The sequence below is a fragment of the Halyomorpha halys genome, unplaced genomic scaffold (genome assembly GCF_000696795.3).
Source record: "Halyomorpha halys isolate HHAL.00 unplaced genomic scaffold, Hhal_1.1 Scaffold100.1, whole genome shotgun sequence".
NCBI classification, from domain to species: Eukaryota; Metazoa; Arthropoda; class Insecta; order Hemiptera; family Pentatomidae; genus Halyomorpha; species Halyomorpha halys.
This window is the reverse complement of record NW_027112088.1, coordinates 1308685-1323121: the sequence shown is the minus strand read 5'-3', so window position 1 is coordinate 1323121 and position 14437 is coordinate 1308685. Positions and strand designations below refer to the sequence as shown.

General features: G+C 34.5%; 1 protein-coding gene and 1 long non-coding RNA gene across 3 annotated transcripts in view; one reads left to right on the top strand and one right to left on the bottom strand.

The window, feature by feature from the left end:
• The window catches only part of LOC136796411 (uncharacterized), a 171198-nt gene extending 170325 nt beyond the window's left edge, over positions 1–873 (bottom strand). Inside the window, exon 1 of the long non-coding RNA XR_010844126.1 lies at positions 824–873. This is a non-coding gene — a long non-coding RNA (uncharacterized lncRNA). The remainder of the gene's footprint in view (positions 1–823) is intronic.
• Positions 1–10751, top strand: part of LOC106677474 (TWiK family of potassium channels protein 18) — a 168850-nt gene extending 158099 nt beyond the window's left edge. Inside the window, exons 5-8 of one of the 2 annotated variants that reach the window (XM_067050072.1) lie at positions 1794–1996; positions 6020–6310; positions 8330–8410; positions 9517–10751. In XM_067050072.1, the coding sequence (XP_066906173.1) occupies positions 1794–1996; positions 6020–6310; positions 8330–8410; positions 9517–9684 (743 nt within the window). In that variant the 3' untranslated portion in view covers positions 9685–10751. The remainder of the gene's footprint in view (positions 1–1793; positions 1997–6019; positions 6311–8329; positions 8411–9516) is intronic. The other variant, XM_014415439.2, reaches the window with a different exon arrangement.
• Positions 10752–14437: the final 3686 nt, after the last annotated feature.

Here is a 14437-nt window from a genome sequence, read left to right as displayed (position 1 = left end):
TCTGCGTCGGGTTTAACTCCTTCCCTGGAAATCGTGTGGCCCAAATAATTTAAATGTTTCTTACAGTATCACAAATAAAATCATTCATAAGGCCCTCAATGTTCCATAAGTTACCGATTTGTCCAGGACTAGTTACCTCTTAGGCGCCTATAAGAAGAAGGCCACGAGACCTACTACTCAAGAAATGTTGTTAGAGCTCTACCAATGTTTAGTAGATTCTTCACAAGTTTGTATCACGCCATTTTACTATAATTAACATCAAACTTACTAGTTAATATAGCAGTAAATAACCATTGATAGAATGGCTGAATCATTAGCAAATGGTGCAATTAGGGTATCCTGGTGTGTCTTATAGAAACTATCTTTAGGTACCGATGTATCTGTATATGTAATGTATTTACGAGTATTTCATTCTACCCTATATTAATACTTACTACTTCTTATTTAAAGTGGCATCTCTACTTTCACCTAAAGTTTGGATTACTAAAAACTTCACCACCAGAGCTTAAAACTCGATTGACAAGTATATATCTTGTATAAGATATATTCATTGTGAAATAATATGCGTACTAGTTTGTGTAAAAAATAATTACTTTGAAATTAACAACGAACTAATACAGTTTTATGAATGAAAACTTTTATTCTATGAAGATGAACGTTTACACCCTAGAGAGTAAAGGTTTTTGATCTTTTGTTGTCAATGAAACTAATTTCAGAGTGACGTTGATAATATTTATGCAAGCAATAGAGACTCTCAATGCCACTAAGATATTTAATATTAATGATCTTTTGAATAATAACATTGTATAATGAGACAGGTTACCTTGAGATCTAATCGCACAGAGATTTAACTCCTAACATCACATTAATTGCTTTATCGAATGACTACTGATAATAAAAGAGAATGATATTGGTTGGGCCGGTACGAAAAGTAACTTCAAATCTCCAATTAACTCAAGTGCTATAAATTTAAGAGTTTCATTTTTATCAGTTCCCTTAATCTTTTGTATATATCTTAAAAGAAACATCTATTGAAAGTATTCTTATTTCTGCCATATTGTAAAGTTTATTTTGTTATTTAATGCGGCATAATAGGTCTGTTCCAAGACAACTTCTGACTGTCCGGAACTGAACGGAGGGTACCAGTTTTTCCCTTCCAAAGCCTATACTGCGCATGCTCCGAACATTCAGAAGTGGTTGTTAAAACAGACCTGGTATATATTTTTAATCAGTTGGTAGTAAAAACTAAATATTTTCAGAAACGAGGGTGGACATATGTAATTGTGATTTAATGAAATAGTAGTTAAAGGATTTTTTTAAAATATTGTTTCATTACGTATTTATATTACTTAATTTAACCATATTGACAGCAGGGCCCTGTTTCATAATGAAAGCTAGTAGTATTAGTTCGTAGTACAAGTGTAGAAACTAGTGTGGTAATAATACTAATATTTATTGTTTTCATGATAGAGATGACTATTAGTGATATAGCAGGAATTAAAAAATACTAAAGTACAAGTTACTATTGTACAAGTCTGTGTAATTGAATTAAGATAAATCGACAAGACTAATAGTATTAGTTTGTACTTTATTATGAAACAGGGCCCTGAAAGCACCTTTCAAGTCGCGCCTTTTACCCAAATTCTGTTTGTCATTATCTGATTATTCAATAATAAAGAGGAAAAATTACGATTTATATAAATTATTGAATCATGATGTTACCTACATTTGTTTTTTAATTTTATGATAATATAGATTTTAATATAGAATTTAATTGTGTACCTGTCCTATAGGGTACGGACACATCGCTCCAGTGACTACGACCGGCCGAGCCGTCACCATAGTCTACGCTATCATCGGAATACCTCTCTTCCTTATCCTTCTGGCCGACTTCGGTAAGATGCTCACAAGAGGAATCAAGTTTGTATGGGCCTTCGTGAGGAGGGTTTATTACACCGGCAGCTGTAGGAAAGTCCGCAAGGCTGCTCCCATGCAGGTAGTATTTCATGTTTTATTAACTGAGGATTCATTGCATCAATCTTGTACAATGGTTGGTTAGCAAACATTCAGAGAACATCTCTCTAAAACGTTTATTTCCCATCATGATATCCTTAACCCAATTCACCTAGAATGTATTGAAGCAGAACTAAATATTCCGCTCCAAATGACTTTCCCACCTATAGCATTTCATCCTACAGAAATATCCAGTATCATTCAAAGATTACCTGCTGGCAAAGCTCCTGGATACGACCTAATAACATCACACATCCTAAAACCTCTTCCTCGAAAAGCCATCTTTTTTTTCCTTCTTACACTCCTGAAAAATGTAAATAGATAAATTATACGTACATATAAAGGGGTATGGTTGTATGTATAACTGAGAAACTGAGGATTCCTTAAATTGCCTTTTGGAAATTTAAGGTTGGGTGAAGGGTCTGATGAAGGTAGTGGTGGTCCGTGGCTTACGCCAGTTATTGGAGCGGAGAGGGCCATTCCACTGGTTAGATGGTGAAGAAGTCGACGAGGACATCGACCAAAGGGACCTTGCTCTGCCACCTCCCAGGTCTTCGCAGAGGGATGACCTCTCGGAATAAATGGTTGCAGCAGGCCTTCAACCCATCAATGAATTTAATATGTCTTGGTCCTACATACTCCGGCACAGTGGGGTTGAAGTTGAAGCTCTTCTAGGATATCACTGCTCTTGGCACTCTGGAGCGTGGTTCCTCGGACGATTTTTCGGAGGACAGATTCCTGGAGACCCTACAGTCTGTTCAGTGTGGTTTTGTTGAGCTGTCTCATAACTGAGGCACCACAGAGCAAGGTTGGTCGGATTATGGATTTATAAATTTGAAGCTTCAGGCGCAGTGAGAGTTGTGTCACAGGCGTGATGTGGTGCAGTCTGTAAGGTGGGTTAGCTTGAGTCTCTCCTTGACATGATTAGAGAAAGTAAGATGACGGTCTAGAGTCACACCAAGATAGAGAATGGAGTTGAAGATTTTCCGGCCCTGTCCGCCAACTACAAATCTCTAAGGCAAGCAGCTCTTTTTGCCTTTCTAAAAAGACATGGCTATAACGTCAGTTTTGGCCGGGTTAACCCTTATTCCACCTTTCTTTAGTGCAGCAACGATGGTGGCAGAAGCTTCCTGGTCAAAGGCGACTAGAGACATAGACTCCATGTCATCCGCAAAGGCTGGACCCATTGCTTCCTCATGATCTAGTGACACAATCAGTGCAGTGAAGAGGTCGAAGAGCAAGAGTTCCAGCACTGAGCCTTGCGGTACTCCTTAGGTAGTGAGAGCTGAAGGCCATAGTTCTTCACCAACACGCACAACAAACGATCTGCCACTGAGGTAACTTCTGATCAGTCGGCAGAGGGAGGCGGGTAACGTGTACTCCTCCAGTCGGCTGAGGAGGAGAGGGTGTGATACTCTCTCGAAAGCCTGTCTATAGTCCAAGGAAATGAAGGCCGCCGCTCGATTACTCTTCATCTGCTCGATGGTAAACCCTTGGAGTTTCGCAAGATGGTGATCACAGGAGACACCCCGCTGAAAGCCAGTCTGTTCCGTAGGAATGACGTCCTCTGCTCTGTAATAGTCCATGAGATGATGGTGATCCAGCCTCTTGAAGCCTAATTTTCATTAAGACGTATGGAATCCCATCATGGCCTGACGCTTTTTTCCCTTTGGTGGGGCACAGAGCCGATTCCAGCTGGCTACAGGTGGAGAAGATAGCCACGTCATTGGGACTCGGAGGACTGTCAGATTGTGGTGAGAGAGTATTGATCGTCTGCTCAGCATTTTTAGCAGCGTAGCTTGAGGCCAGGGGATCAGCCTGTTCCCCGGGTGTTATGAGATTGCCATCAGATGTACCGTCCCCCTCTTCGTCAAGTGAGTTCGAACCAGCTTTCAAAATTGACAGTGGTCGTCATACGTTCTTCTCAGCTGTTGGTGCCAGAGTGAGGACTTGGCACACATGAGGTTCGCTATCTGTCGGGTCATCGTATTGATGGCCGATTTCAAGCTGTAGTCATGCGTCCTCATTTAGATCTTGTGGAGGTTGTTGCTCTGACTAATGAGGGCAAGAACATGAGGTTATCGAAGTCCTTCGACGAGCTAACACCTCTATATGTCTGAGAAAAGTGAGTGGGGAAGACTGACATTTCTCTTGGCCTGAATGCTAGCTTTTTTGTAGCTAATGTCCACCCATTGTCACTGTTGTCATCATTACTCGGAGGTCGTTGACGTTTCGACAAGCGTGGGTCCTCAGAGCCATTGTCAACATGCATCTTTTCATCATCTGATGAAATGCGTTCCGTAGAAAGGCTCCTATATGAGATCCCACCATATTTAGGGGTTTAGGAATAATACGTACTATCACTTAATAAAAATCTGAAGATAATATTAGTTAAGAGTGATTTATTTTGAGAGACACGAACACCAAACACAATTGAAGTTTCTTAATTAAAATGTTATTAAATTAATTTAATAACATTAGCTATAACAAAGGCACTAATAAGAACAGAGCTTCAAGAAAAAATGCCTTTGTTCTAGAACATACGTTACAGATGCGTGGAGCTGAACGTTCCGTATCTAGCACTGAACTGATCGAGAAAAAAAATCATCCTATTCCTCACCTACATATATATTGCTCTACTCCGTTCTACGTATTTTCCAGACCAAGGGAAATTATCTATAGTTAAAATGATTCTCACACCCCAAATGCCGCCAGAATACCCATCCTCCTGCCACCCTGCCGCTCTATTACCAATCATGGGCCAAACCCATTTTGAAACGCCTATACCCCATCCTAGATTTTATTCATATAGTACCTGATCACCAGTTTGGATTCCGAACATCCCACTCAACTATCCAACAATGCTATAGAGTGGTGGACGTTCGTCTTCTTCGGAGCGCGGGAGTCTCTTCCGATGAAGAACAAGCTTTTGATCGCGTCTGACACCCAGAACTGCTTTACAAACTGCGTAAATTCCTACCTACTGCTTTCTCATTATATGTTCCTTTCTTACTGATAGATTATTCAAAGTAAATTACAATGGTTCCTATTCATCCCTCTATTCTCAGTCCGTTGGTGCTGCTCAAGGTAATATCTTCGGTCCCTTCTTCTATACCTTCTATACAGCTGGTGTTCCAACAAATTCTAACCCTATCCTCACCACGTATGCCAATAAAACAGGCGTGCTCCCAGTTAATAATATCCCTTTAATTGCATCCCAAACTCTCCACTCCCCTATCGCTACCGTCGAAGAATAATAACGTAATTGGAGGATTAAAATAAATCTCAACAAATCTCGCCAAAATACTTTTACCCTTCATCGTTAACCTGCCGACTACCCTACAATATACTTTAATAATGTTGTCCTTACCCCTGTCGAACAGATCCGCTACTTTGGCTGCAACTAACCTGGAATCCTCACAAAGAACTTTTCAAAGTTTTCAATCACACTTATTTTCAAAATTTTAACTTGTAACATTCTTCCTCCAAGGGATTCAAATGAAAAACACCGTCTTCCCTAAATAAGTACTCTTAAATCATTATATCCTTCACACCAGTTTCTTCCACATAAACTCTGCATATCCGCTCGTATTTTCCCCCACTTTGACTACAACTATATACTGTATAAAGGCCCATGAATTGTACTTGGGAACAGATTGCAAGAAATCGTGAACTGAACTCGGGTGAGTTTAATCTGACTGTTTCCCTCCAGCCAGAAACAATATTTGCTCGGATCTTACCTGTACCATCAGCTCCCACTACCCTTCCTAAGCCTACAATCTCCTAAAATTGAAATTCTGAATCCACTCATAAACAAGATCTCAACTTTCTTATTCTATACTCCTTCAACTAGAACTTGTAAAATTCTAACAACCCTTTTTTGTCATTTCTGGAATCCTCAATAATTGTCTCGCGTTCGGCATTTCATCTTCCTTTACAATTAACATTCTAGCAGGCCCTTCCTCCAAGTTTACTTCACTACCACTTTATATATATGTTCTTTTAGGAGATGATGAAGGGTGTGCAGATCATAAACGACCTGGCTCACCTGCGTAGACCCTCCCAGACAGATACCGCTCATCATCATTCTGCCCCTCCGACACCAGCGCCCTCTGCATTCGCTGTAGACGACGAATTCAACCTACCGATAACTGTAGCTATCGTCATCCTCTTGCTTTACATCTTCTTGGGAGCCGGTGTATTTTGGATCTGGGAGTCCGATTGGACTTTCTTTGAATCCTTCTACTTTATCTTCATATCCATGTCTACGATTGGCTTCGGTGACCTAGTTCCACAGGTGATTTCTTTATTTAATTTATTCAGTTGATTTTTTTAAATATATACTTGAAGGGATTAAAGAGGGAGGTAAGTCTTATTTCCAAAACATATGAATAAAATTCTGAAATTCATTTAAAAATATAAATTCATTCAGCTTTAGTTAATTATAAAATTATTTTATATTTAGCCATTTTATATCACGACTAACAAGCGGAGCTGGTTGATTAATCTATATAAATACAATTAAGGTATTTTAGAGGAAATGTTTTTTTTAAAAATTGGCATTTAGACCATTTCTATGAGGATAACGTCTTATATTATAGATTACTTGGTTGTATATCGATTAATCAAAATCGTTTGAACCGTTTTAGTGATAATCGAAAAAAAGCGTTTCTATAAAGTGCAACTTCCAATAGGTCGATTTTATTGAAAAAGTTTGGGTATAAATCTCAGCATATATCCACGTATTCTAATTTCAATTCCAAACACAGACCATTTTGCGAAACTTATTAGGTTATTTGGACTCAGTGGATCTCAAAACGTGCATTTCCGTCGAAAACATGGTTTCGAAATTTTGCACGATTACAATAATCTTCCTTACTATATATTCCATATATAGGTAACAGAAAATAAAAATTTTAAACTTTTCGAAGGTAAATTGAATTCCCCGCTTCCATCATTTTCCAGTTGATTTCATAATCTTCTTTTTTTAGTACTTTGCAATTTATATACAGATTTATTTTCCAGTAAATAAACTGATGACTATTTTTTGAAGATCTTCCTCAGTAAGTCCTACCACAGGATGAGGTCGAGAAGTACTCCACCTTCTGAGTCCTGCACCGTTTCGTGAGACACTCCGCTAAGACTTAGGACCCGTTCAGAAGAAGATACTAATCTTAAACGTGGAGAAGGTACAGACGAACGTTCATGCCGCTTCCCTCTTGTCATTCCGCCAGTTCGGCTCTTCGGTTATATCCTTTGGAATAATTTAAAAATTTTTGTTGGTTCTCTGCAATCCTCACCAGAATATTTCCCCGTAAAACTGGTGAGTTTCCAACATAGCCTCATAGTGCCTCGTTGGTGAGCCGTTCGTTGGACCATTGCCAACCTGCTCGTGTAACGGTGTGGGAGGTACAGAGTTCACACATATGATCCGCATCTCAGAATACCCAGAACAGCACCATTATAAATGACCACCGGTGGCGGCTAAGGCCTTTCAAGGCATTATTTATAATTTACTAAATTATAATGAAGTGCATGACTGTACAATATACAACTCTTGTATCTTTTCCCGTTCAAGTTGACTAAATAAATAACAATAATGTTCAATAATGCCTCGGTACTCGGGTACTTCAAATGTATATAAAATAGGATGCTTAAGAGGCCGTTAATACATAATACTACTAATAATAATATAATATATATATTTTATTATACCTATAATATATTATAATACCTCTTTATATTTTAATATTATTTTATATACTATATAACTCATATTCAGCAACTGAAATTAAGCATGATGTGTAAGTAAAGTTTTTAAATTTTATCTTTATCTAACCTTTATATAAATATTCTAACGGCTCCTAGCACAAATTACTAACTCTGTAATTAATTATAATAATTCCAATAAAACCAGCTGGTATCGAATAAACTTAAATCCGATATGATTTGAACACCGTGGTATGTAAATGGCATATCGTTCATTGTGAGAAAGTCATGCAAAAAGTTTAGAAACAATTATGAAATTTATTTTTATAAAATAGATATTAAGATTGAAATTTAACTAAAATAAATTTAATAATTACTATGCTAATGGTAGTCAATAATCTTTAACGCAATCGCGAAAAAAAATAAAAATAAATAAATTAAAGTGAATTAGTATTCTTTATTACAAAAGAGAATAACAATTTTTAATTGCTTAAAAAACAGTATCAATCAGGGGACTATATTTACTTACAATTAGTTTTTCAAAAAATAGCCCCTTCGCATTACAAGAAGTTTTATATTATAATAAATAATTTGTGAAATGTTACAGAACCAGATGTACATGATGGCTTCTATCGTATATTTGGTTTTTGGTTTGGCTTTGACATCCATGTGTATCAACGTAGTGCAGGTAAAACTTACAAATAATTAATAATATAATTTTTATACATTTATTCCTAATGACTCATAAACAATAAATATAAAATATCAATAATGGGGAAGATGGTCGTGGGTGCGGTCAGCAAATAATTTTTTGTGACCCGCATCTTCTCCACTTATTAATCTACGCTCAACTATCTACTTCTCATTATAAAATATCATGAATTATTGTCAATTAGTTAAAGATTAACTAAAATTATCTTTGATATATATCATTTACATTTGAGCAATACTCTATACCGTGCCAAATAAAGGATATCGGGTACGTACCTACTCTTGGGCCACCGATTCAACCGACGTTGAGGTTTGGTGACTCAAATTATTTAATGAGATCTCGTAATGGTTTTCAAACAATTTGAGCTCAAAATATTGAGAAGATATTTATATAAAATTTAAAGACAGAAAATATATTCGGCTTGTCACGTGTCTACAAAATCCTCGGAATAAATTGATGCTTTCAATGTCAGACAGCCATTTAATATTAATCACCTGTTAGCATTGATTGATGTACAAGGATGACTTGAAGTAAAATATAGATATTACTTCTATAATTGCCCGAGTATTCGATGCACTTTTCATGATTCAAATTGTCTGGTAGCTTTATTGATCTACTAATTGCGATTAAGTACTAACTCCTGAAACCATTTCAATCATATTAACCGCTCTTTTAAATTCAAGATAGGAAATAAATAGAAAGAAAATAAAAAACAGCGCAATGTTCATATTTAAATATTAGTTCAAACATAATCAATTCCATTTTAATATTTAATGTGATTAAATATATGATATTAGATTTTATAAATATATATCATAGAATCAATCTAAAATCAACTGCTTGATCTTAATATCAATAGGTGTACTTCTAAGTACTTGAATCAATTATAAATTATTGTAATGTATTGACTATTCCCTTCTATTTATTTTTTCAAATAAACTCAAATACATTTCATGGTTGCTATAATGGTTCTGGTAAAATAATATTAACTCTTCCTAGCTCGTAAAATTGTCAATGAAAAAAATTTATTTTTATTCATCTTTAATCCTTAGTGATTTTTTATTTATTTATTTTTTTTACAGGAAAAGCTTTCAGTGACATTCAGGCAAGCGAGTGCCAAAATCGGAGCTACCATTGGATTGAAAGTAGAAGATGAAGACGGGACCGGCTCTCCAGTGTCCCCAACACACGTCCAGGTCGCTGAAGTCCACAAGAAGCCAGAGCCTAACCCTAAGTCCAAAAAAAAATAAAAACACCAGAATCTTAATTTTGTTTAACTACCTTTATTTCAATACAGAGCCCTTGATTTTGTATTGTGCTCGATGATTACTTATTAGATAGAAGGTATTTACAATTAGGCTGAAGCAACTTTCAACTTGCAAAGCTCTTGTTCACACTACTGCAAACCTCAAGCGTGCAACAACACTTTTAAAGGCGGATTTTCATAAAACGATTTAGTTGGATAAAACTAAACAATGTCGAAGCATTTCACAGTTCATAAAGCTTAGGATCAGCAAAGTACATTTATCTCTATTACTAAAAAAATGGTAAAATTTAAAATTCAAAAGGGAAAAGTTGAATTATTCTATTTATATATTTTATTAAAGTAGCTGAATGTTCTGTTCTTCTGAATAATAAAACGATCAACGTATTATTATTGTTACAATTATTAATTTAAATTTGGTGCTATTAGTAATATCATAATTCATATGAAGATGACAAAGGTAGTTTTAATGCATTGTTAAACTTCTCAATTAAAATGTGATTGACTTTGAAGTAGTTGAAGTTTAGAATATTATCAGTTATATCTAAAGATAGTGAATACAATTTTTAACGAGGTGAGCCTGTTTTGTCATCCAACCTATGACTAATGTATAAACTTGGATACCTCTCTTCAATTATAGTAATGTTGTCATCCTTTCAATTAAATTCAAAATAATGCTCATTTGTATTTTATAATTCGATTTCCTGCAAAAAAAAAATTAGTTATATATATCAGAGCACTGAATATTTTTAATGAGCTTCATCGTTGTGGAAGAAATCATCCAGAAGCAGGATAGAAGTGAGATTTGTATGCATTGTAAATATTGTTATATAATTTTAAGCATTTATATTAAATGTTTGAGTGAATTATTTTTAATAATTTATGTTTTTAACTCATTTAGCTGGATTTATTTTATTAATGCTCTAATACATTGTTAACATTTTTTTCTTTTGTATGTAATTTCTTTGAAATAAAAATGAATCTTTTTTTTTATTCAAGTAATAAACAAGGTTTATAACAGAACATGGTACTAAAGAGAACCATTATAATTTTTAAATAAACTAAAATTTATATTGGTTTCGTCTTGTTTTTATACCCATTTGTATACAACCCAAAATAATCTATAACAATCTTAACCGTATTAATGAATATTTTTTTAAATTTCTAACACTAATCAGAAACGAAATTACTCCTCTACACTGGCCTAGGTATTTTATTTTCAACAGTTAAACCAATCTCGTTATTCGTTCTGTTTTATTCAATCTTCAACTTGTTTTTAAAGGAACTTTAACAGCTGTCGGTCAACGATTTCAGCTTAATTGAAATGCATGACACATCCAGAGCACTTTAAAACGAAGAAATCAAATGCAATGGATTCCAATCTGTTTAAAATAGTATGGCATAAACTCATATACAAAAAAATTTCTTTTGAAAGTTTACATCGCAAAGCCAAAGTACCTTCTTTACTCCAGAGTTTTGTTTTGTTGACTAGTTAAACGTCTACTCGAACATGAACCATTTAGGACATGAAGGATATGAGTCAGCCCTAGCCAGTGTGTAAAGCAAGTATGGGCAACCTGTGACATGTTGTGGGCCAAACTTTATTGTTTAAATACGTATGCGGGCAGCGTTTAAAATTAGTGTTGATAATTTTTAACGATAGATGTCAGACATGAAATAATACCATATTGTTATTATAATACAATTTATTAAAATAACAAAATTAAATGAAAAAATAGTTTGGAATTATTACAAACTACGAACGTTAAATAGCGACACCGACATCAATGCTTGAATTTGAGAAACTAATCCATCGATGTCTGGATTAATTCCACTGATACAAAGTCGTAAAAAATTTTCCAAATTATCGTTAGTCAACATTGGTCGATATTTTGATTTATTAACCTTTATCATTAAAAAGAACTGTTCTCATTTATAAGTACTGCCAAACGCACAAATTAATCTTCTTGCGAATTTTCTAAGCTGCGGAAAATGGTCTTCTTCCAGGTATTTTTTTGTAGAAATCGCACAACTCGAATTTAGATTTTAGGAGCGAGTTCATGAATCTCAATCAACTCCATTAGCGAGTGTATTGGAGCATTTTGTACATTACAGTTTGTTGGAGTAGCAAATAAATTGAGTCTTCCATGTTTTTGATATCGCTAAATCTGTTCGAAAATTGCTCCAACTTGAGTTCTTCAACATGTCCACTCGCTTATATAGGAAAAATGAAGGAATGATCAAGTATCGTCTAGTGTAGAACAACTGCTTTGCCACCTCACTCTTTGATGATCTACGCCACTCGGCTTGCTTCCTAACTTGATTCTGTGAGTATAAGTAAGCAATGTAATATTTTTTTAATTGGGTTTTACAAAGTGAGTTGCGGGACGGATCGAATCTTACAGCGGGTCGGATGTAGCCCGCGGGCTCGGGGTTGCCCACATATGATGTAAAGAGTTGCTAGGTAAACCCGCCATTAAATAAAAGTCAACCCTTACAAGAGATTCGAATGCAACGGATTTGAATGCTGACTGAACAAGCTATCATAGTCCAGCATAAAAAATCTTTTTTAAATAAACCCGGAATGGATTTTCCTGACGTAATAATAAGAAAATAAAAATAAACATAAATTGTATAATTTTTCGAAAAAAATAAAATAAAAAATCGGTATACAGCTACAAAGTGAAAAAAATCAAAGATGCTGACTTTTTTTTTTAATCTAACTTATTTCATAAACATGATAACATTTATCATTCCCTTTAGTTGATTATCTAAGTTCTTTCATATTTTATATTTATCCATTATTTACGAAAGCAAACAATGAGAGATGGTCAAATAAACGAAATTAAAAATACTTATAAATTCTTTATGTAAGCTCATTCAGACTATCCCAATGAGCATAAGACCTATCTTCCATTGAAGATATGATGAATGTAATAAAAATTTATCACCTTTTTGAGGAAATAGTTAACATTTGTAGAATGGATAATATATAGATGCACTTGCGGTAAGTCTTAAGCTGCTGTAAGATCCCAGGCATAACCTACCCTAAATACCTAATTTTACAAACAGCAAAGAGTGGTTAAAAATGGCTCTTCACATATACACTCATATTTACAAAGCTTGTTCATTTGGACTCAAGGCACTTTAAACGTATAATCAGAAGGCGAAAAAAACAAAGTTTTATTTTTCTGCTGCTTTGGATATTCCTATTCAAGTGCCTTAAGGGATTAAAGCGCGAAAAACGAATATTTACTTTTGTTCCTGCCCAGAATTTATTTATTTTATATTACTACTAATAATGAGGATAGTTAACTATCCAATAAATATAATAAAAGGTACTTCAGAGACAGCTTTTTTGAAAGTTGGCTACTTAACCCACTCAGGCTATTTCAAAGAGAAAAACAACTAGCTCATAATAAAGCTCGTTCAGTGCAGATTCATACACCGAGTTTAGTGAAAATCTTAAGAGCCATTTTCAACAAAATCTAAAAAAAAAAAAAAGTGTAAAATCGAATATAAGTATAAAGTAAAACTTCCTGTAAGTACTTTATATCAAAAAATTGCTGTAACTTCCCAGGGATAAACCATGAAATTGAATTTCAGTTTCATACGACTGACAACATATACACAGACAGATAGACAGACATTTACGAGACTCAGTTATTTGGACTTGTTGAACATTAAAAGGAATATTTCTCTTCAAAACTAGGACATTAAATTGTTCACGATAACAATACTTTCGCTTCCTATATATTTCATTTCTAGGTAAGTGAAAGCAAAAACTAAGAAAACACTAATAATACTTGTACAAAACACATTCCAATAATTACTATTGTTCTATTTTGAGTTCAATTAATTAAATGAGAATTAAAATCACTGCAGTGAAAATTAAATGGATCAACTTTAAGAAGTAAAAGGAAGTTTGGAAAATGTTCATGTGGAAGGTTACGATGCGATGCCACTTTACCTCCAAGACATTTTCTCGCATAACAATATATCTGTCTTAACACCCCCCAGATTTTATTTCTCTCTCTTTCTATAATAAAATTATTATTACACCTAAAACTTTTTAAATCATCAAAAATAGTATTAAAAAGTAAAAAAAAAAAAAAACCAACGGAAGAATTAGGATCCCTTGAGTCTTGGGACGTAAGACTCCCACGTTCGCCGTTCCGTTCCGTTCCGTGTTAAGTACAAATACGTTAATATATTTAATACTTCTGTTTTTTGGTACAGTACTGAAAGTGAATTTTATCTATGACATGAAAATAATATTCAAAATAAATGTTTTCCCGCTTGTTATTTACTATATATTCTATAACCCCATTAGTTTTTAAATTATATTAAACATTTTTATCAGAAATTTTTATTTAATAATTTCCAACGTAATTATTTGCAAAAGCATTGTTCATTAATCATGTATTAAAAATGACAGAAGTTAATGATCAGGTAAAAAATACTCCAGGTAAAGTGGGTTAGATGAGGCACTTGTACGTTTTCCACCGTCAATCGACCCAAAGTGCAGTAGATGAACTCCTTAGGGTAAGTTGCATTTCTCTAACGAAACCATTAATCAAATAATATTTAAAGAATCTTCTTTATTATTCAACAGTTATTTAAAGTGAAGCTGCTTTTATATTTATCTCTCGTTCTAACGAAACATTTGAAGCAAGGTGTAGAAATTTTTCAATTCCTATATCCGACAAAACTAAATTGCCTTTAGATACATGGGGCTT